We start from the raw sequence: 24,090 nt of genomic DNA, 5'->3' as shown, positions 1-24,090 counted from the left end.
GTGGTAATAGATCATGTGTCTGTAAGGGTCTGTGGTAATAGATACTGTGGATGTAAGGGTCTGTAAGGGTCTGTGGTAATAGATACTGTGGATGTAAGGTTCTGAAAGGGTCTGTGGTAATAGATACTGTGGATGTAAGGTTCTGTAAGGGTCTGTGGTAATAGATGATGTGGCTGTAAGCGTCTGTGGTAATAGATGATGTGGCTGTAAGCGTCTGTGGTAATAGATGTTGTGGATGTAAGGGTCTGTAAGCGTCTGTGGTAATAGATGATGTGGCTGTAAGGGTCTGTGGTAATAGATAATGTGTCTGTAAGGGTCTGTAAGGGTCTGTGGTAATAGATGGTGTGGCTGTAAGGGTCTGTAAGGGTCTGTGGTAATAGATGGTGTGGCTGTAAGGGTCTGTGGTAATAGACAATGTGGTTTTCAGGGTCTGTAAGGGTCTGTGGTAATAGACAATGTGGTTTTCAGGGTCTGTGAGGGTCTGTAAGCGTCTGTAAGGGTCTGTGGTAATAGATGATGTGGCTGTAAGGGTCTGTGGTAATAGATAATGTGTCTGTAAGGGTCTGTAAGGGTCTGTGGTAATAGATGGTGTGGCTGTAAGGGTCTGTAAGGGTCTGTGGTAATAGATGGTGTGGCTGTAAGGGTCTGTTGTAATAGATCATGTGTCTGTAAGGGTCTGTAAGGATCTGTGGTAATAGATCATGTGTCTGTAAGGGTCTGTAAGGGTCTGTGGTAATAGATCATGTGTCTGTAAGGGTCTGTAAGGGTCTGTGGTAATAGATGGTGTGGCTGTAAGGGTCTGTAAGGGTCTGTGGTAATAGATGGTGTGGCTGTAAGGGTCTGTGGTAATAGATCATGTGTCTGTAAGGGTCTGTGGTAATAGATCATGTGTCTGTAAGGGGCTGTAAGGGTCTGTGGTAATAGATACTGTGGATGTAAGGGTCTGTGGTAATAGATACTGTGGATGTAAGGGTCTGTAAGGGTCTGTGGTAATAGATACTGTGGATGTAAGGGTCTGTGGTAATAGATCATGTGTCTGTAAGGGTCTGTAAGGGTCTGTGGTAATAGATACTGTGGATGTAAGGGTCTGTGGTAATAGATACTGTGGATGTAAGGGTCTGTGGTAATAGATACTGTGGATGTAAGGGTCTGTAAGGGTCTGTGGTAATAGATACTGTGGATGTAAGGGTCTGTGGTAATAGATCATGTGTCTGTAAGGGTCTGTAAGGGTCTGTGGTAATAGATACTGTGGATGTAAGGGTCTGTAAGGGTCTGTGGTAATAGATACTGTGGATGTAAGGGTCTGTGGTAATAGATACTGTGGATGTAAGGGTCTGTGGTAATAGATACTGTGGATGTAAGGGTCTGTAAGGGTCTGTGGTAATAGATACTGTGGATGTAAGGGTCTGTGGTAATAGATCATGTGTCTGTAAGGGTCTGTAAGGGTCTGTGGTAATAGATACTGTGGATGTAAGGGTCTGTAAGGGTCTGTGGTAATAGATACTGTGGATGTAAGGGTCTGTGGTAATAGATACTGTGGATGTAAGGGTCTGTGGTAATAGATACTGTGGATGTAAGGGTCTGTAAGGGTCTGTGGTAATAGATACTGTGGATGTAAGGGTCTGTGGTAATAGATACTGTGGATGTAAGGGTCTGTGGTAATAGATACTGTGGATGTAAGGGTCTGTAAGGGTCTGTGGTAATAGATACTGTGGATGTAAGGGTCTGTGGTAATAGATCATGTGTCTGTAAGGGTCTGTAAGGGTCTGTGGTAATAGATACTGTGGATGTAAGGGTCTGTAAGGGTCTGTGGTAATAGATACTGTGGATGTAAGGGTCTGTGGTAATAGATACTGTGGATGTAAGGGTCTGTAAGGGTCTGTGGTAATAGATACTGTGGATGTAAGGGTCTGTGGTAATAGATACTGTGGATGTAAGGGTCTGTAAGGGTATGTGGTAATAGATAATGTGGCTGTAAGGGTCTGTAAGGGTCTGTAGTAATAGATGGTGTGGCTGTAAGGGTCTGTGGTAATAGATACTGTGGATGTAAGGGTCTGTGGTAATAGATACTGTGGATGTAAGGGTCTGTGGTAAATGTGTTGTGTTCCCACAGGAATGTGTCGGACTCTGTTTCATTAATTAGTGAGCTCCTTGTTAGCTAACCACTAGTGTGTGTGTGTGTGTGTGTGTGCGTGTGCGCGCATGTGTGCAAGTGTGCCACTGTTAGCCGTGGTCTTAGACCTTTAACTGGGCTCTGATAGATGGGTCTGTACTATAAAGCCTCAGGACAAATACTCTTCGCAGGGACTTAGGTCAGCCTGATCTGAGGCCACAAGAAATGGAGACCATTTTCGAAATGCAATTACTGTTCAAATCAGTAAGATAAAATCCAATAGGATGACTTTAACACCAAGTGTAATGACAGAAGGCTTGTCATTCATTGAAAGGTCAGATAGTCAGGATAATCTTCAAACTAATGATATTTCTATGGGTCCAGAACAGTAACTCACTATACCATCATAGTGAGCACTGATCTTCATAGTTTTCATCCTTTATTCATTTTCAGAAGCAGCACAATATTCTGGTTGGTTTACTGTTCAATATTTACAGTAGTTGTTATTTTCAAAAGGCCACAGTTATTCAACAGCTAGGCGAGATGGGAAAATCTGATTGGATTCATTGGATCAAATTTCAATCCTTCCATTTTTTCCATTATCATTGTGCAGGAGAACATTATGGAAATCTTGAGAGAGGGAACAATCTCAAAGGCCCTGTGTAAGGGGGAAGAACCATCCTCACTTGGATGTGAGGTAGAGAAATCAGACTTCTGATAGCTCTGAGCAAGATTTTGAGGATTTTTTAGATCAAATACGTTTTGTTTTTGAAGGTGAGATATTCCATCTGGACGTATTCCATCTGTGAATCCTGCTGATCTATCATACAACATACACCTCTAACAGGACAGGAGCAGTGCATTATGGGGCCTGTCTGGGACCACAGAGGGGTGCATTGTTGGTAATATGTCAGGTAAGCTCTGGCCCTGTGGTAGGTGGGGGTATCCACCCGTCTGTGCAGAGCATCCACCACTCTGTCTTGTTAACAAGAGACTGTGATTCTACGGTGGCTCAAGTGTGGTGAATAACAGGAGAAGGTAATAAGTTGATCGACGGAGAGAGATCGTGCTCCGGTCACATAACAGTAAACAATTCAGCAGCCTGTATCACTGATAGTTACTATAGAGATATCCATTAAACAGGCTTTTCAAATAGAAGCATCCATTCTAGTGTATATTCAACAAGTGGCCCTCATCGTAGCCTGTAATATTTCCGGTTCAGATCAGTGTGCATGTATATTAAACCAGTGAGGTATAACAGTTGAAACCTGTGAGACGTATATATGCAAACAGACGTCGGCTGACACATGAGCAGTGAAATACAGATGAATATGTGCATCTCTCATCGCTCCCTCCCCTCTATCCCCTGCTCCTCTGATGACAAGTCGTGCTGTAATGAGTTTTGTAAAGATTTTTCAGATCGATGCTCCAATCCGTCAGCCATGGGCTCTGAGCTGTGATTCACACGCTGTTGGCCCGGCCCCCGGCGCTCAATAGATAGAGAACACACCGATTATTTTTCTCTCTCCTAGGCGAGAAGGGCCAGACTAGGCTGGTGTAGATGGTGGTGGGGTGGGGGGGGGTTTAGGTGGGGGGGAACTTTATCTGGAGACACTGATTAACTGGGAAAGAATGACAAGCAAGGCCTCACATCGCTTTGAAACAGGAACAGCCTTGAGAGGAATGGGAGGTGTGTGTGTGGTGGGTACAGAGGCTGTGTTTACTTTCTCACAGGTAGCAGCTAGGCCTCGTGATATCATGAGGTATCGAAGAAAGAGAGAGAGAGAGAAGGAGAGAGAGAGAGGGGGGAGAGAGGGAGAGAGGGGGGAGAAAATGAGCCTGTCATATTGCTGATGTCACATTTAGTTGTATGGTATTTAGTTAGTCAATGTCAGATCCCATCAAATCATGTTGTGTGTTATCAATCAAATTCAGCCGAGAAAGCCGGAATAATCTTGTATTTAGGATTAGAGAATAAACACAATCTCTGTAACAGAGATGGATTCACACAACTCTCTGGAGCTGAGTCTTATTGTTGGGTTTCTTCTCAGAGCCCTGTCACCCTGAGGGTCTTGAACTGGGTCTTACCGTTGGGTTTTTGCTCAGAGCCCTGTCACCCTGAGGGTCTGGAACTGGGTCTTACCGTTGGGTTTCTGCTCAGAGCCCTGTCACCCTGAGGGTCTGTAACTGGGTCTTACCGTTGGGTTTCTGCTCAGAGCCCTGTCCCCCTGAGGGTCTGGAACTGGGTCTTACCGTTGGGTTTCTGCTCAGAGCCCTGTCCCCCTGAGGGTTTGGAACTGGGTCTTACCGTTGGGTTTCTGCTCAGAGCCCTGTCCCCCTGAGGGTCCGGAACTGGGTCTTGCCGTTGGGTTTCTGCTCAGAGCCCTGTCCCCCAGAGGGTCTGGAACTGGGTCTTACCGTTGGGTTTCTGCTCAGAGCCCTGTCCCCCTGAGGGTCTGGAACTGGGTCTTACCGTTGGGTTTCTGCTCAGAGCCCTGTCCCCCTGAGGGTCTGGAACTGGGTCTTACCGTTGGGTTTCTGCTCAGAGCCCTGTCCCCCAGAGGGTCTGGGTCTTACCGTTGGGTTTCTGCTCAGAGCCCTGTCCCTCTGTGGGTGTGTAGAGGTACCCGGTGACACCGGTGCCCCCCGCCCAGTCCTGGGGTGTGTGTGTGTCAGGGTGGAGTTGGAGTGTCTGTCCGTGGCTGGAGCGGGCCAGTAGGGTGTTCAGGCTGTTGTGGGCTCGAGGGTCATCTCCGTACCCTCTCTGCTGTTGCAGGTGGTGGTGCACGTGGCGGTTGTTGAGCCCCATTGCCGTGGTGACCGCTGCCTCGTTGACAAAGACTGAGCCGCCGTTGTCAAGATGGCCTCCAGGCTGGCAAGGAAGTGAGTCCTATGGGAGAAGAACATAGACAGAATGCCACGTTAACAGAACACTGAGCGTGAAGGACGACCACAACAAGAGCATTAACGAAACATTAGAGGTTGACCGATTATGATTTTTTTAACACCGATGCCGATTATTGGAGGACCAAAAAAAGGCAATGCCAATTAATCGGCCGATTTTTAAAATGTATTTGTAATAATGACAATTACAACAACACTGAATGAACACTTATGTTATCTTAATATAATACATCAATAAAATCAATTTAGCCTCAAATAAATCATGAAACATGTTCAATTTGGTTTATATAATGCAAAAACAAAGTGTTGGAGAAGAAAGTAAAAGTGCAATATGTGCCATGTAAGAAAGCTAACATTTAAGTTCCTTGCTCAGAACATGAGAACATCTGAAAGCTGGTGGTTCCTTTTAACATGAGTCTTCAATATTCCCAGGTACAGTATGTGCCTCACTCTCCTCCTCTTTCTCTCTCATCTACGTACTTCTCTTCGGTGTGCTATATCCAGCTCAGGTAAGATGTTCTCCTACCCCATTGATTTCATCTGTGTCAAAGCTGAGGCAGAATTAGCAGTCCAACAATAACTGCCTACTTCCGTGACAGAAAACAGGAGTTACTGCAGGCTGATCTGTATGGAAGCAGTGCAGTCTTAGGTTGTGTTCCTATTGGCACCCTATTCCCTATGGTCCCTGGTCAAAAGTAGTGCACTACAAAGGAAATAGGGTGCCATTTGGATCCATTAGCGTTTCCCTGGTGATCAGTATGGATGTAGTGTTTAGTGTTACCCTGCTAACATTTAGCCCCAGGCAGAGGGTCAGGGGGTCAGAGACAGATCCTGTGTCCTCTGTCAGATCCTCTTTAAAGAGAAGGTCTTTCTGGCAGGAGGATGGGCTTTACAGCACCTTGCCAAGCAGAGGTAGCCCAGCTCCATTGCAGCAGTGATCTTTTTGTTAATTAGAGGAAATATAATATGAATTGGTATACTTCACACTGAAAATATTTTTTGGGCTATGGATTAGCTGAATAAACCATCATTGTAAATAGCCACTGTGGCTACTTGACTATGTCTGATACGTAGCAATGGCTATACTTTTGCCCATAGCTAACTCTTGTCTTAGTGTTATGGTTTATCTGTATGTTTACTAGAGGTCGACCGATTAATCGGAATGGCCGATTAATTAGGGCCGATTTCAAGCTTTCATAACAATCGGAAATCGGTATTTTTGGACACCGATTTTGCCCATTTTTGAATTTTTTTTTTACACCTTTATTTAATATTTATTTAACTAGGCAAGTCAGTTAAGAACACATTCTTATTTTCAATGACGGCCTTGGAACGGTGGGTTAACTGCCTCGTTCAGGGGCAGAACGACAGATTTTCACCTTGTCGGCTCGGGGGATTCAATCTTGCAACCTTACAGTTAACTAGTCCAACGCTCTAACCACCTGCCTCTCATTGCACTCCACGAGGAGACGCGAATGCAGTAAGCCAAGGTAAGTTGCTAGCTAGCATTAAACATATCTTATAAAAAAACAATCAATCAATCAATCCTAATCGCTAGTTAATTACACATGGTTGATGATATTACTAGTTTATCTAGCGTGTCCTGCATTGCATACAATTGATACGGTGCGTATCGTTGCTCCAATGTATACCTAAACATGAACATCAATGCCTTTCTTAAAATCAATACACAGAAGTTTATATTTTTAAACCTGCATATTTAAACCTGCATATTTAAAGAAATCCAGGTTAGCAGGCAATATTAACCAGATGAAATTGTGTCACTTCTCTTGTGTTCATTACACGCAGAGTCAGTGTATATGCAACAGTTTGGGCCACCAGAATTTTACATAATTATGACATGACATTGAAGGTTGTGCAATGTAACAGGAATATTTAGACTAATGGATGCCACCCCTTAGATAAAATACGGAACGGTTCCGTATTTCACTGAAAGAATAAACGTCTTGTTTTCGAGATGATAGTTTCCGGATTCTACCATATTAATGACCTAGGGCTCGTATTTTTGTGTGTTATTATGTTGTGACTAAGTCTATGATTTGATAGAGCATTCTGACTGAGCGATGGTAGGCAGCAGCAGGCTCGTAAGCATTCATTCAAACAGCACTTTAGTGCGTTTTGCCAGCAGCTCAAGCATAGAGCTGTTTATGACTTCAAGCCTATCAACTCCTGAGATTAGGCTAGTGTAACCGATGTGAAATGGCTAGCTAGTTAGCGGGATGCGCGCTAATAGCGTTTCAAACATCACTCGCTCTGAGACTTGGAGTAGTTGTTCCCCTTGCTCTGCATGGGTAACGCTGCTTCGAGGGTGGCTGTTGTCGCTGTGTTCCTGGTTCGAGCCCAGGTAGGGGAGAGAAAGGGACGGAAGCTATACTGTTACACTGGCAATACTAATGTGCCTATAAGAACATCCAATAGTCAAAGGTTAATGAAATACAAATGGTATAGAGGGAAATAGTCCTATAATTCCTATAATAACTACAACCTAAAACTACTTACAATATGAGACCCCCCTCCCATTCCACTCTATGCACGTTGAATCATCCCACCTGCTGAACCTCACAACACAAGCTCAACCCCACGGAGGCCTAGGCCAGGGGGCAAATGAGGTTCATGAGGTCGTTGGTTTTAACATACACCCTCCCCATAAGGTCCTGTAGAGAGGCAGGCAGAGTATAGGAACACTGTTCTATTTATACTATCTCTCTCCCCCTCTCTCTGTCTCTCCTCTCGCTTTCTCTCTGTCTCTCCTCTCGCTTTCTCTGTCTCTCTCCTCTCTCTGTCTCTCCTCTTGCTTTCTCTCTCTGTCTCTCCTCTCGCTTTCTCTCTCTCTCCCTCTCTCTCTCCTCTCGCTCTCTCTCTCTGTCCCTCTGTCTCTCCTCTCACTCTCTCTCTCTCTCTCTCCCTCTCTCTCTCTGGCTCTCCTCTCTCTCTCTCTCTCTCCTCTCACGCTCTCTCCCCCTCTTTCTCCTTGCCTTTTCTCTCCTCTCCCACCTCTCTCTCCCTCTCCTATCTCCCCTTGTCCTCTCTCCCTGCCTCTCCTCTCCCCACCTCTCTCTCTGTCTCTCTCTCCCTCTCTCTCTCTCTCTATGCCTCTCCTCTCAGCTTGGGGGCATATTTCACTGCAGGCCCGCTCCACTCGCTTTTCAAACAAAGTGTCGATATGAATAATTAAAGTATTTTGGAGAGGATTGATTGGTTTGCGGCGTTCGCATGCTTTTAATTATTTTGTCGCTGGAGCTTTTATTCTCTGCGGTTTAATTATCATCAATCATGAAGTTGTTTATTAGCGAGCGGAGCTGCTGAGTGTTGAGACAGATGACGCTGAAATTGCTCTCATTACCGCAGGTCGTATATCAAGGGCCCGGATGGAGCTGCTCTGTGTGACAGAGTGGGCCACCGTAGCTTTGGCTGCTGGCTACACTTTGTCCTGGGAGAGAGAGGCACTTCTCAATAATGAACTTCTAACCCAGGGAGAAACATGACCTTGGTTCACACTCACACATACAGCAGCAGGTTGACATTTGTTGTCATGAATCTTGCCCTGGAGGCAGAACTGAGCGATTTCTGCTAGATGGGCCAGCTGCAATGTCAAAATTGGCTATATCGTAAAAATGTATGAACACAAATTAGTTTTCTAAAGTGGAACTGACAGTGTTTTAACTACTTTGCAGATATGAAACAAACAGACAATCATGATATCAGTAAAAAATATACATTTCCCAGTTTGGGAATCAAGGCTGTATCACAACCGGCCGTGATTGGGAGTCCCAAAGGGTGGCGCCCAATTGGCCCATTGTCGTCCGGGTTTGGCCATCATTGTGTAGGCCGTCATTGTAAATAAGAATTTGTTCTTAACTCACTTACCTAGTTAAATAAAGGTTCAATATAAAAACTAAAAACTTTATAAGAGGTTTTAAAAATAGGTTCTATTTGACTCAACATTCCATGATGTACACTAAGGCACTGTTGGCAGAATAGATGGATGCAGTTAAATTAATGGTCAATATAATTCACCAATACATTTCTTGGTAGTCCAAAAAATATTGCTATCAGGTTGTAATTCACAGCTGGCCTGGTACATTGTTTGAGTTTCAACAACTCAATATTTTGGGCAAAAACAGACGAATGTAACTAAGGCTGGGAATGACAATACAATCAAACTAGCAAGGGCAATGATCACAAGTCAGTCATAACACGGCTAATAGGCTAGCATATCTATTTATGTAGCAAGCTAAAAACATGGAGCCTAACGTTAGCCAGCTAGCTAGCTGCTAGGAGGATGTCATGCCATCGGAGGTAAGTGACTCATCGTTTTTCGGTGGCTATACACATCTAGAGATGCAGGTGTCATTTGGTTAGCTAGAAAGAACTTGAATGACTGTTATCCAGTTAGCATATCTCTTGCCTTTGAAAATTCACTCTGGCTATCTACTCAGATTTCAGAGCACTCTAGTCTGAGTGTGCCAGAGCACAAAATAACTGATGAATTTACGAGCGAGCAACACCCGCTGAATATGCCGGTGTCAGTAAATGTATAACATTTACATGAACATAACATGAAAACAGCCTTACCAGCTCTGCTACGGCGAGTAAAATGGTCAGATTGAGGTGTTCTCTCATTTGTGTCTGGAAGTAGCAAGCTAGCTAACTTTAGCCAGTTAGATTGGGTGCTTGGTTGGGACATGCATACATTGGCAGGCAAGCTCAAAAAGGAGAAGTAGGCTACAATTCCCCACTGTTTATCAGTGTAATTTTGACAGCCAACTAGCTGAAAAGGTTTGAGAGGGTTTATCTAATGTTCCTTCGTTAGATTTCAGCTCATCTTGCTCTGGCTAACATTAGTTGTTGATCTTGTAGTTGTTGATGTGCATAACTGAGGGAGAGAAAGTCTACCTCTTCATGGTTGTTTGATCAATAGAACTGTAAAGTTCCCAAATGTAAGAGGACTCCAGTGGTATTTACATAATTGCACAAATCCATTCAGGTGTATTTTGGGGCTTTTGGCAAATGCGTTCTAATGATCTAAAGTCGCACTGTTGCTACTACCTGTAAACACACAGTCCCGTTCAAAGTGAATGAAGGCAGGCCCGTGTGGCAAATAGCTTGTTTGTATAAAGGCCTACTGTAGCTCTGATTGGCTATAGCTCACCGTCCTGTGTAGACTCAGGTCTTGGACAAGACAGATTTTTTTATTAGGTATAATTTACTGCAGTGTCTATTAATTGTCTAAACTCTAGGTCTCTTTCCCACCACTCTATTGCTGTAGAATGTTCACAAATGCCTTAGTATACATAATTCACAAGCATTCTGAGAATATATGAAAACGTGAAAATGACCATATTAGATGTTTTATTTTTTAAGTGTCATATGCTTCCTGTGGGTGTATGTGAACAGATTTTAATAAGATTTCATGTTGCTAAAATGTTCTACTTAAAGGTTAGGGTTAGGCATTATGTTTGATATATTTGATACCATTCAACTGATTCCAGTCATTACCATAAGCCCGTCCTCCCCAATTAATGTGCCACCAACCTCCTGTAGTTTATAATCAGATTTTATGACTTTGTGACTGTGCCAGCTTGTGACCACTCTGCAGAGCTGCCTCCAGGGCAAGATTCATGACAATAAATGCCAACCCTTATAGTATATTTACTCTCAGCATCTCTCATTCACACTCATGCAGTGAGTATTAGCTACAGGCTAGGAGGCACTTCTGTGAGAACCCACTCACCCCCCTCACACACACCTGATGACAGCGGTCCAGGGGTATGACCATGACAGGCAGGCTCCTCTGTCGGCTGTGTCTCCAGCTCTGCAGCAGGTTCTGCTGGGTCTCCAGCCTCTCCCTCTCCTTCTCCACACTCCTCTGACTCTCTCTCAGCCTCTCCAGGCTCTGCTGGTACTCCTCCAGCTGCTCCTCCAGCTCTTCCCGCTCTTGTTTCAGCCTCTCAGCCTCCAGGTGGCACTGTCTCTCCCTCTCCTCCAGCCTGCTCTCCAGCTCCCCCTGTTGGCTGTGGCGCGCCTGGCACTCCCTCTCCCACCGCTGTCTCTCCTGGAGGTAGGGAAAGGTTCAACAGAATCCATTAGTTGATGGTTGCTTGGGCCGCGATAAATCGTTTAATAAAAAAATATATTTTTAAACTAATAAATCCTGGCAAAGTACAATAAGAGGTGAGTGTGCATAGTAGATATACACTACCGTTCAAAAGTTTTGGGTCACTTAGAAATGTCCTTGTTTTTGAAAGAAAAGCAAAAAAAATTATGCCTAGAAGGCCAGCATCCCAGAGTCACCTCTTCACTGTTAATGTTAAGACTGGTGTTTTGCGGGTACTATGAAGCTGCCAGTTGAGGACTTGTGAGGCGTCTGTTTCTCCAACTAGACACTCTAATGTACTTGTCCTCTTGCTCAGTTGTGCACTGGGGCCTCCCACTTCTCTTTCTATTGTGGTTAGGGCCAGTTTGCGCTGTTCTGTGAAGGGAGTAGTACACATCGTTGTACGAGATCTTCAGTTTCTTCAATTTCTCGCATGGAATAGCCTTAATTTCTCAGAACAAGAATAGACTGGTGAGTTTCAGAAGAAAGATCTTTGTTTCTGTCCATTTTGAGCCTGCAATCGAACCCACAAATGCTGATGCTCCAGATACTCAACTAGTCCGAAGAAAGCAGTTTTATTGCTTCTTTAATCAGAACAACAGTTTTCAGCTGTGCTAACATAATTACAAAAGGGTTTTCTAACTAGCCTTTTAAAATTATAAACTTGGATTAGCTAACACAATGTGCCATTGGAACACAGGAGTGATGGTTGCTGATAATGGGCCTCTGTACACCTATGCAAATAGCCGTTTCCAACTACAATAGTCATTTGCAACATTAACAATGTCTACACTGTATTTCTGATCAATTATATCTTTTTTTAACGGACACATTTTTTTTGCTTTTATTTCAAAAACAAGGACACGGTAGTGTATGCTTACTTATTTACTGTGGGGAGAAAAACGCTACACATGAAATATCACTTAAATTTGCCTTTTTCGATAATGTGATTCCCTTATTTTGGAATCGATAAGGTCGCCCTAAATTCATTAATCAATTCATTGATTAATCTAACTTATCCTACCTGGTGCAGCCTGCCCTGCAGCCGTACCGCTGCCGCCACCTCCTCACGGCGCTTCTCCAGGTTACGCTGCTTCTCCTGCTCCTGCAGAGCGTTGCCACGGAGACATGGGGTGTGTGGTCTCGGAGAGCGGGGGGAGTGGCGGTCACGCTCATGGAGGAGGAACTTCTGAACCTCGTAGAAACTGTCTTGGATGGTTACCGCCGCCTGCAGAGAGGAAACAAATATGTGACGATAACGTGACTGAATGGCTGACTGGCTGGCTGACTGGCTGGCTGAATGGCTGACTGACTGGCTGGCTGAATGGCTGACTGGCTCATTGACTGACTGACTGACTGAATGGCTGACTGGCTGGCTGAATGGCTGACTGGCTGGCTGAATGGCTGAATGGCTGACTGACTGGCTGACTGAATGGCTGACTGGCTCATTGACTGACTGACTGACTGAATGGCTGACTGGCTGGCTGAATGGCTGACTGGCTGGCTGAATGGCTGACTGGCTGGCTGACTGGCTGGCTGAATGGCTGACTGAATGGCTGACTGGCTGACTGAATGGCTGACTGGCTGGCTGACTGGCTGGCTGCCTGAATGGCTGACTGAATGGCTGACTGGCTCATTGACTGACTGGCTGACTGAATGGCTGACTGGCTGGCTGAATGGCTGGCTGACTGGCTCATTGACTGGCTGGCTGACTGACTGGCTGGCTGAATGGCTGACTGGCTCATTGACTGACTGACTGACTGACTAACTCATTGACTAGCTGGCTGGCTGACTATCTGACTATTTGGCTGGCTGGCTGTCTGACTGGTTGGTCGGCTGGATGGCTGGCTCTTATTGTCTGGTTTGCCGGGTGGATGGCTGACTGACTGACTAGCTGGTTGGATGGCTGACTGATTGACTCATTGACTGATTGACTGGCTGACTAGCTGGCCAATTGGCTGGCTGGCTGGCTGCTGACTGACTGGGATCAACGCAGCCATTCAAATGGGTCCACACTGGGCCAACCGTCGATGGCCATGTGTGGCTCCAAGCCAAGGTTAATGGGGGCAATAGAAGCAGGTGATTTGAATACCAAAAATGGGTCAGTCGACATTGTGACAGTCAACGGCAAACCAAATACTCACTGGTACTTTAAGGCTGAGCTACATATTGTTAGGCCAAGCAGGCCTAGAACACATGTATAGACTGCATACAAACACATACCAATATACAAGAAATGTCACTATGTACAGTAGGCTACACACACACACACCCGCAAACACACACGCTTCACATTACTAACACAAACACATACTGTGCACACACCAAACAGAATAGACTCCATCTACATCAACACATCAAATGCTCCCTGTGCAGAGCAGGAGAAAAGTCTCTCTCTCCTCTGGTCTCTCTCCCACTAAGAATAGGATAATTGGGTTCCTCTCTCCAGCAGCTTACTGCCTGGCTGTCTGGCGTTTCAAGCTTCAGACAATCCAGCTGATTGTTGGATCTCTGTTTACAGAAGCTGTGGTGCAGCCAGGCAAATACATATACACACGTATAGACGCACGTGCGGGCACATACAGTGAGGGAAAAAAGTATTTGATCCCCTGCTGATTTTGTACGTTTGCCCACTGACAAATAAATGATCAGTCTATAATTTTAATGGTGGATTTATTTGAACAGTGAGAGACAGAATAACAACAAAAAATCCAGAAAAACGCGTGTCAAAAATGTTATAAATTGATTTGCATTTTAATGGAGGGAAATAATAATTTGACCCCCTCTCAATCAGAAAGATTTCTGGCTCCCAGGTGTCTTTTATACGGGTAACAAGCTGAGATTAGGAGCACACTCTTAAAGGGAGTGCTCCTAATATCAGTTTGTTACCTGTGTAAAAGACACCTGTCCACAGAAGCAATCAATCAATCAGATTCCAAACTCTCCACCATGGCCAAAACCAAAGAGCTCTCTAAGGATGTCAAGTACAAGATTGTAGACCTACACAAGGCTGGAATGGGCTACAAGACCGTCGCCAAGCAGCTTGGTGAGAAGGTGACAACAGTTGGTACGATTATTCGCAAATGGAAGAAACACAAAATAACTGACAATCTCCCTCGGCCTGGGGCTCCATGCAAGATCTCACCTCGTGGAGTTGCAATGATCATGAGAACGGTGAGGAATCAGCCCAGAACTACACGGATCTTGTCAATGATCTCAAGGCAGCTGGGACCATAGTCACCAAGAAAACAATTGGTAACACACTGCGCCGTGAAGGACTGAAATCCTGCAGCGCCCGCAAGGTCCCCTTGCTCAAGAAAGCACATATACATGCCCGTCTGAAGTTTGCCAATGAACATCTGAATGATTCAGAGGACAACTGGGTGAAAGTGGTGTGGTCAGATGAGACCAAAATTGAGCTTTTTGGCATCAACTCAACTTGCCGTGTTTGGAGGAGGAGGAATGTTGCCTATGACCCCAAGAACACCATCCCCACCGTCAAACATGGAGGTGGAAACATTATACTTTGGGGGTGTTATTCTGCTAAGGGCACAGGACAACTTCACCGCATCAAAGGGACGATAGACGGGGCCATGTACCGTCAAATCTTGGGTGAGAACCTCCTTCCCTCAGCCAGGGCATTGAAAATGGGTCGTGGATGGGTATTCCAGCATGACAATGACCCAAAACACACGGCCAAGGCAACAAAGGAGTGGCTCAAAAAGAAGCGCATTAAGGTCCTGGAGTGGCCTAGCCAGTCTCCAGACCATAATCCCATAGAAAATCTGTGGAGGGAGCTGAAGGTTCGAGCTGTCAAAGGTCAGCCTCAAAACCTTAATGAATTGGAGAAGATCTGCAAAGAGGAGTGGGACAAAATCCCTCCTGAGATGTGTGCAAACCTGGTGGCCAACTACAAGAAATGTCTGACCTCTGTGATTGCCAACAAGGGTTTTGCCACCAAGTAAGTCATGTTTTGCAGAGGGGTCAAATACTTATTTCCCTCATTAAAATGCAAATCAATTTATAACATTTTTGACATGCGTTTTTCTGTATTTTTTTGTTGTTATTCTGTCTCTCACTGTTCAAATAAATCCACCATTAAAATTATAGACTAATCATTTCTTTGTCAGTGGGCAAACGTACAAAATCAGCAGGGGATCAAATACTTTTTTCCCTCACTATACACTGTGAAGGACGACCCTCCCACTCTGTCTGCCGTATTCTGTCTTTGTTCTTGTTTCCTTATTAGGATGCCGGTGGGCGGAGTTGAGAGGGTCGTCAGCTTCATGGGAAACACCTGGGCCAGGTGTCTCCCAGGATAAATAGACCTCTTCCACATTCATGGAGGAGACTCTCTCCATGCAGACACCTTTGTAGATTGTGTTGTGGTTCTTAGTGGCCTTTTGTTTGTTTGCTTTGGCATCTTTCAACACCCTGCATTATCACATTCATGCATGCAAAACACTCACTTACACTACTGATTACTGATTACACACACCATTGTATATTTTCCTTAGTTGCTTTAGTTAATAAATATATATTTTGTTACTCCTTATCTCCACGTTGTCTCCCTTTGTTACGGGCTTTGAGCCGGTTCGTGACAACACACACACACACACATACATACTAAGACTGCAACCTGAATGTGGCACTAAAACAGGATATATTTGTTCCTGCTGAGAAGACACTGGGTCTGTGTGTCGAATGGAAATTAGTGGCTGAGATGAGATACACAGGGTGTGCTTGTGTGTGCGTGTGCGTGTGTGATTCACCTCCCATAGGGATAAGCTCACCTGTAGACTATAGAGTAACTGGGTCAAGCTTTGGACACTGTGGGACACCTGTTATTGAGGAAGACAACCACAGTTAACACGTGATAAACAGTAGCTAATAGTCAGGCTTTCATCTCACTTTATGAGGATCTTCTCATGACTTCATCCTTCCACAAATAACATTCCCTCTATAAGAACCCTCGATAAAATACAAATAAATGGATTGGTTCTAGTACTCCTGTGTTAGTGAGTGAGAATGGAGAGTTTCACTCTCCTACAGATGTAGGATCTTAATTTGAGCCAGCTTGCAGGAAAATAATCCTACAGCGACAGGAAATGTCAATTATTATGTGGATTATAACTAATGGAGTTGATATATTTTCCGTAAGAGAAAATAAGGTATGACATTTAAAAGTGGAACATACAAACTTCAGAAGCTTTTTTAAACCTTACACTACAAATTCTCATGCAACAGGGTGTTGAAATTACAATCCTGCATCGGTAATATGTTGCACTCTCCTAGATGGCCGAACCTGCATAAGACGCTATTGGCTTCCTCCAGCATTACACTGCAGTCATGGTTCCATGTAATGGTGAGACTGCAGTAGAGTCTCCTCTCATCACAAGGCACATTTTCTAAGTAGAGTCCATTTGTCTGAGGAGTCTATGTGATAGTGTACATATAGCACCACCTTGTGGTCCGATAGTGTATGTAGACCCACTCTGTACACTACGTTACCTCACAACTTCCAGTCAATACTTATTTTTCTTATCACAGTTCTTTACCTCACGGCCAGGGCACACATAAAGATGCTAACGATAGCACAAACGTGTCCGAGGAAATTGGGATATAATTCTCTACATCTATTTTTAATGAGACGGTACCTTTGAAAGCTAAATTGACTTTCTCCTGTATTATTAAGATCTTAATAATTTATCACATCAAGGCTGAAATGTAATTCTAATAGATGGTGTTAAATTATTCAAACAACTGTTGGGATTGTTGAGCCACCATGAGAAGCGAAGGAGGAAGGTGAGAAGTCAAGGCCAAAATGAACACTGAACGTAGTACACACTTCAGCAGCTCAAGACTACAACAAGCCTATGGCTTCAACTGCAAAGCCCATTGGCATTTGAACCTCTTGGTGTGATGGCTACGGTGTTGGACTGACAGTCACAGAGACCAGGGTTGAAGCCCTGTCGGGTTAGCCCTGAATTCGCTACAATATCTATGGTATATAGCTAAGACAACACTGCATAGGAGACCTACCTTAAGGTTGATATTATTAGTCAGGGACTGCAGTACAAGGACTTGGGAGGCTGACTCCCCATCCATGGTATTAGGGTCCCCAAGAGAGGCTTCCGCATCTGAGGGGGTGTCCAGGGGGTTAGGAGGGCAGGCTGGGGACACAGGGTGTGACAGGGGGTCCCTGGGAGGGCTGCAGGGGCTGAAGGGGGAAAAGGTCAGCGAGGACAGAGTGGTCCTCAGGTTCTCAGCTGGAGAGAGAGGGGGGGGGGGATACCCACAGAGAGACAGAGTAAGACATTGGACACTCTACAACAGGAAATGGACAACATGTTCAAGAAGCTAACGATGGTCAGTGAGTCTTATACTGAGGTATATTGTCTCACCCTCTCTGAGCGCGGCAGTAAGCAGTACTGCAGCCTGGGGCACCTCCTCTGGGTTTGGCTGGACCAGTAGGTGTGGCTCAGGGTGTGGTTCCTGGGGGGCCTCGCCCCTCAGGACAGACAGGTCAGCATAGATCTGTAGCTTCTCCTCCAGACTGGAGCATATCTGATAATCCTGACTGGATAGGGTCTCTGGTAGATAACACATTAATACACTATCATTAACAAAGTCAATAATCATGAATAAACAGACTAGAACAGATCTGATTGTCCGGACTGGACAGGTTCTTTGGTAGATAACACATTAATGTCTTTCCCTGGAGATCAATTCAATCTCCACTGAGTTAGGTTCATCTGATTTTAGTTTTGTTTGCCTCTCATGTGGAATGATCTCCAAAAGTCCTTGAAGTTGGTGGAGTAATGTGTTTGTTTCATATGATTGTGTTCTGCTTTTCGTGTTGTGTGTCTGCTTTTTCATGTGTTCTGTAATTGACATGTATATATAGACATGTATAGTGTAATTGCTGTTTACTGATGTGTTCATGCAGGGCCCATCTGCAAAAGGGACCGTGGTCTTAGTATGACTCCCTGCTTAAATAAAGGTTCAATAAAATGAATAAACTATAATTAATATATCTGTGGCTTCTCCTACAGACTGAATGAGATCTGATGGTCCTGACTGTACAGGTTCTCTGACACAACAACAAAACAGAAATACTTCACAGTAGTAATACACAATAAACATTTTAATACACAATCAACACACAATATCTCAGGCTCTGACAGAATAACACCACATACATTCAATAAATCCCAATCAACACAAAATACCTCATCCTCTGATACAATAAATCATAATCAACACTCAGAAATCGCAGTAGCAGCGGTAATGCCAGTCACCAACAGATATAGAAGTACAGGGAATATGACAGACAAGCTATATATAGGTTATGGATATAAATACCCTGTAGTTTGTGTATCTTCTGGACTCTGGCCTCAGCTGTTCTTCTCTCCTCTTCTGACTCATTAGTGTTCTCCTCCTCTTCCTCTGGACAGCTGGACAGACAGTTTTAGGCACACACACACATCCAGAGAGAGAGAGAGAGAGAGAGAGAGAGAGAGAGAGAAAGAGAGAGAGCGAGAGAGAAAGAGAGAGACCCCCCACCCACACACTCCCACACCCCTCCCTCCCCTGACTGACCTCTCTACTGCCTCTCTGATTAGTCTCATCCAGGTGTTGCGTTCGTCTTTCGAGGAAGTGTGGACCTCGTACATCTCTGGCCCTGCGGCCGACGCACTGATCAGAAACATCCCTCTCTCCTCATTGGCTACCTCTCTGACGATCAGCTTCTGGAGAGAGATCACTGGGGGCTTCTGGTCCTGAGGAGCACAGACAGACAGAATGGGAGGATGACAGCGTATTAGTAAAGTTCATTAAAACAGAGGGCCAACATTCACAGATGTAGGGGATGACATGTCTTTTTGAGTCCCAATCCCCCACATAAGATAAGAGATTGTGTATTACTCCATCCAGGATGACATGTCTTTTTGAGTCCTAATCCCCCACATAAGATAAGAGATTGTGTATTACCCCATCCAGGATGACATGTCTTTTTGAGTCCTAATCCCCCACATAAGATAAAGAAGAGCAGAGAGCAGTAGCCCAAAGCTATCAGACTTAGTCTAAAGGAACTGAATTGAAGTGTAGAGTTTATTTTGTCTTATTCCATTAAAGTGATGCTCCAGAGGCTTTGTATAATTTCAGCCAGTAGTTTTGAAAGTAGTGCTCACGAGACAAAACTGAAACTTGTGTCCTTCGTCCTCCATTTCATTTAGCAGATACTCTTATCCAGAGCAACTAGGGTTAAGTGCCTTGCTCAAGGGCACATTAACAGATCTTTCACCTAATCGGCAAGGTGAATCGAAACCAGTGACTCTTCGGTTTCTGGCTCAACACGCTGACATGCTAGGCTACCTACCGCCATGTTACGTCCTGCAATATGTAATGAATTTGTAAGTGCTTAAGATCCCGGACTGCATCTTTAACAGCAAATGTCACAAGATCCTTTCATAGACATACCACAGCAGCGAATATGAACTTCTGGTCTTTCTCCTGGAGGAAGATCAGTGTGTCTGTCAGAAGGAGAGCCAGGACATCTGCAGAGATATGACACAAGACAGTTGTAAACAATGCAATCCATTATCAATATTATCATTACTGTGAAATGGATTGATTGATTGACTGATTGATTGTTTGGGTTGATTGATTGACCAGTGTGTGAGACCTTTGAGTCGTCCAGTGGCGGTCTTCCACAGTAACAGGCCTTGGTGTTTGAGGGTCTGGCCTGGCCCCAGAACATCCTGCTTTCTGAAGGTGTGCCCGTTCTTCAGCTTGGCAAAGCTCCGATTCTCCATCCTGTTCAGAACATCCTGTAACCGCTGACCCTGCTCAAACTCACTGACCATCAGGTCAACTGCCGCGATCACTTCCTTGATCAGAACCAGAGCTCTGGAAAGGTCCATGTGCTCCTCACTGTCCACTGAGAGAGGGAGAGGGGGGAGGGGAGGGAGGGGGAGAGAGAGAGAGAGAGAGAGAGAGAGAGAGACAGAGAGAGAGAGAGAGAGAGAGAGAGAGAGGGAGAAAATATTTGGGCACATTGAAGTTGTAAGCGCAATACTATACATCCAGTTACCATCATATCAGTATGGAAGTTATATTTCAAATACAGCACATTGTTGACCTTTTGTCAAAGTCTTCATGTAATCTCTGACTGTAACTGTTACTCTAACTGCTGTATATTCACACTGATAGCTGAGCTGTATGATAAAACCACCTGTCCAACATAAAACCAGCCTGTTCATGTTATCTGATCCTGACAGCAGAGGGCAGCAATGCAAAGCGAGGCAGACTGACCCTGAGTGTACTGCAGAATCCTCTCCAGCAGAACAGGGTACTTAGTGATCCTCTGGGTCACCAACAAGATGCATTCTGGGATCTCTCTCCTCCGGACCAAATAGTTATTACTTTGTTGCTATAGAAACACAAAATCAATCATTAGTCACAAGTGGAATATACAATATAACCACTTCTCAAGGTATCCTATATCGAGACATAACTTGTAGAGACAGATAACTCCTCAATACAACTTCTCAAGGTATCCTATATCGAGACATAACTTGTAGAGACAGATAACTCCTCAATACAACTTCTCAAGGTATCCTATATCGAGACATAACTTGTAGAGACAGATAACTCCTCAATACAACTTCTCAAGGTATCCTATATCGAGACATAACTTGTAGAGACAGATAACTCCTCAATACAACTTCTCAAGGTATCCTATATCGAGACATAACTTGTAGAGACAGATAACTCCTCAATACAACTTCTCAAGGTATCCTATATCGAGACATAACTTGTAGAGACAGATAACTCCTCAATACAACTTCTCAAGGTATCCTATATCGAGACATAACTTGTAGAGACAGATAACTCCTCAATACAACTTCTCAAGGTATCCTATATCGAGACATAACTTGTAGAGACAGATAACTCCTCAATACAACTTCTCAAGGTATCCTATATCGAGACATAACTTGTAGAGACAGATAACTCCTCAATACAACTTCTCAAGGTATCCTATATCGAGACATAACTTGTAGAGACAGATAACTCCTCAATACAACTTCTCAAGGTATCCTATATCGAGACATAACTTGTAGAGACAGATAACTCCTCAATACAACTTCTCAATCTTGCGACTTGAGTAGTCTTCTAAGCAGACAAGCCAAACGTACCTTGATGAAGGTCTGAAATCGTTTGTTGTGCTGCTGTAACTCTTTGAAGAAGGTGACTGCCTCAGTGTGATGACTGCAGAACTCTCCATACACCTGTTTCATCCTCTCTGCACTGTCTTCAGAAAACTGCACCAGAAATGGGAAGTTATTCAGTCAATCTAGATCCAACGTACTCAATCAGTCAAATAGAACATTAACGCCACAGTCATGTTTCTTGAGGTTGAATTACTGAATTACAGGAGAGAGTGAATGGGCATTGGCAATGTTTCAAACAAAAAAAACATCAATATCTGTATTTACCCAGGTTTTGTGGAGGTACTGATTCATTGTAATCAGCATGTATATCAGACTCAGCATGTATTTCTAGGGGTCATGAGGTCATTCTGTCTGCACAGATTCCATATGACTGTATGGAAAAAGCTGCCACTAGTTTTTGTGTTACAAAGGACTTTATTTTAACAGGGCACCTGTTGCAACAGGATGTCGCCGATGCGTACTATGACGTAGTTCCTGTCCCCATGTGGCTTGGCGGAGCTGTGGCGGCGTTCCCTCATGGCGTTGAAGAGGTTGTGGTGGAGGAGGAGGAGGTCATCCAGACAAGGAAAGACACGGTCCAAGGCACCCGCATCCAACTGAACCTCCTCCCTCATCCCTCGCCGAAACACCTCAGCCATGATCCTCAGTGTCTGGAGGTGGTGCATCTCTGTCTGCATCAACTCTGAGAGGACACACACAGTCAGTGGAGGCTGCTGAGGGGAGGAAGGCTCATAATAATGGCTGGAACGGAGCGAATGAAATGGCATCAAACACAAGGAAAACATGTGTTTGATGTATTTGATACCATTCCATTCATTCCGCTCCAGCCATTATCACGAGCCCGTCCTCCACAATAAATATGCCACCAACCTCCTGTGCACACAGTGCATGTTTGAGATCGACTAGATTGTAGTCTGCCAGCACATAATCACTGATCTTCAAATCATCTTGCATCCCAACTAACTGCTCATTATGTGATCAATATTAGCAATACCTTGCCTTTCTCAAACTGATCCCCTCAAACATGCTGGCACATACGCACATACACACAGTCCAATTATCCACCTTTCCAAGATGACAAAGGTTTCTGTAGACCAACCGATCCATTGGACATGCCATAACAACAAACCATAAACTTTCCTGTGCTATGCCCCTTAACATTTCAGCACTCATTACTCATTTATAACTCACTAACTGTATTACAAAACAGCCGGTTTCATTACATATGAACGCAGTGTTTTCTCACCATAGATAACATCCTGTCTCTTGACCACCCGTTTGTCCTGCTTCTTACAGAACGTGTGTTCCACTGTCAGACTCCAAGACTCAGCCTCGTAGTCCAGAGCATCAGCATCCAGGTCACCATGGAGACTAGCGTCCACACAGTCTACTTGGGGAGTGGAAGGACAAACTGTAAGAAAGACATGAATCATAGGTCTCTTTCTAACACCTGTTCATCATCATTCCTCTGCATTTCCAATGGAAAATGGTTTGACACAAAATGGACAGCATTGACGGTCTGTGTTGTCCCTTCTGGGTTCCCATCCCTGCAGTACCTTCTCCGACGGAGGAGTCAGTGGACGTGGACGACTCGGTGGTCTGCAGAAGCTCCTCTGATTGGCCAGGACACCACCTGCTGTCAGACTCCGCCTCTGGACTCTCACTAAGCCTGCCGGGACAGTGACAATGTGTCAATAACATACAGTAAGTATCATCCCAAAAAATCATAATCACAATCTAACTGTAATATACTGAGAGTGAGAGATAGATAGTTAGGGAGAGTAGGAGACAGAGAGAGAGAGAGCAACGGGCACCCTGCCTGTGACCAAAGAGGCATGTATCACACGCTCAGCATGCTCTGCTCAAACCTAAACCACACAAATAACAACACTGGACATTATGGAACACAAAGCTTTCACTATCTTGTGCTGGAATAGACAAGGTCTGAGGTCATCTGCTTTTGGACGAAAGAGAAGGAACCCAGGGGGTATGCTCAGGGGGTATGCTAATTTGGTATAGAGCAGACATACCCCACTCTATTAAATTAGTCAAAACAGGAACATTTTACATCTGGCTATAAATTAATAAGGAAATTATCTCAACAGAGAAAAATTTCCTCATGTGTGCTACCTAGATCCCCCCCCAATAGAATCCCCACACTTTAATGAAGATGGCTTCTCCATCCTAGAGGGAGAGGTCAATCATGTCTAGGCCCAGGGACACATACTAGTCTGAGAACCTGACATTCTCAGCACACGGGGACAAACACCAACCTGGAGATGACAGCATTCCCTCCCAAATATGCCAACCTAGACACAACTATGACAAAACAACCAACAAAAATGGGGCACAACTCTTGTCTCTACATAGTCAATGGTAGGTAGGCTTCAGGGGGACTCCTATAGTAGGTACACCTCCAGCTCATCCCCTGGCAGTTTGTACTATAGATTTCTTTATCACAGACCTCAACCCGAGTCTCTCAGAGCGTTCACAGTCATCCCACTAACACCCCTATCAGATCACAGAAAAATCATAGCCTACTTGAACAAAGAAATAATCATGAGGCCTCAAAGCTGAACAAACTGCATACTATTAAGAAACGCTGTAGATTGGAGGAAAGAAGTGTAGAAACGTACCAAAAAACAATTAGGCAGCAACTTATTAAATCCCTTTTAGACAACTTCCTGGGCAAAACATTTCACTGCAATAGTGAAGTTGTA

The 24,090-nt window shown here is 44.5% G+C and overlaps 1 protein-coding gene across 4 annotated transcripts in view; it reads right to left on the bottom strand.

Moving 5' to 3' along the window:
- The window catches only part of arhgef28a (Rho guanine nucleotide exchange factor (GEF) 28a), a 109,686-nt gene that overhangs the window by 8,372 nt on the left and 77,224 nt on the right, over nt 1–24,090 (bottom strand). For 2 of the 4 annotated variants that reach the window (XM_036976985.1, XM_036976987.1), the window contains 15 exons: nt 22,927–23,039; nt 22,617–22,781; nt 21,802–22,052; nt 21,335–21,460; nt 20,451–20,568; nt 19,822–20,076; nt 19,617–19,693; nt 18,738–18,916; nt 18,501–18,592; nt 17,540–17,728; nt 17,178–17,404; nt 15,929–15,976; nt 12,160–12,363; nt 10,788–11,093; nt 4,691–5,003 (listed from right to left, as the gene is read on the bottom strand). In XM_036976985.1, coding sequence (XP_036832880.1) covers nt 4,691–5,003; nt 10,788–11,093; nt 12,160–12,363; nt 15,929–15,976; nt 17,178–17,404; nt 17,540–17,728; nt 18,501–18,592; nt 18,738–18,916; nt 19,617–19,693; nt 19,822–20,076; nt 20,451–20,568; nt 21,335–21,460; nt 21,802–22,052; nt 22,617–22,781; nt 22,927–23,039 — 2,663 coding nt within the window. The remainder of the gene's footprint in view (nt 1–4,690; nt 5,004–10,787; nt 11,094–12,159; nt 12,364–15,928; nt 15,977–17,177; nt 17,405–17,539; nt 17,729–18,500; nt 18,593–18,737; nt 18,917–19,616; nt 19,694–19,821; nt 20,077–20,450; nt 20,569–21,334; nt 21,461–21,801; nt 22,053–22,616; nt 22,782–22,926; nt 23,040–24,090) is intronic. The other 2 variants (XM_036976986.1, XM_036976988.1) reach the window with 1 other exon arrangement.

Source organism: Oncorhynchus mykiss, chromosome 5, assembly GCF_013265735.2.
Source record: "Oncorhynchus mykiss isolate Arlee chromosome 5, USDA_OmykA_1.1, whole genome shotgun sequence".
In the NCBI taxonomy this organism is placed as follows: domain Eukaryota; kingdom Metazoa; phylum Chordata; class Actinopteri; order Salmoniformes; family Salmonidae; genus Oncorhynchus; species Oncorhynchus mykiss.
This window is presented reverse-complemented; position numbering and strand designations above follow the sequence as displayed.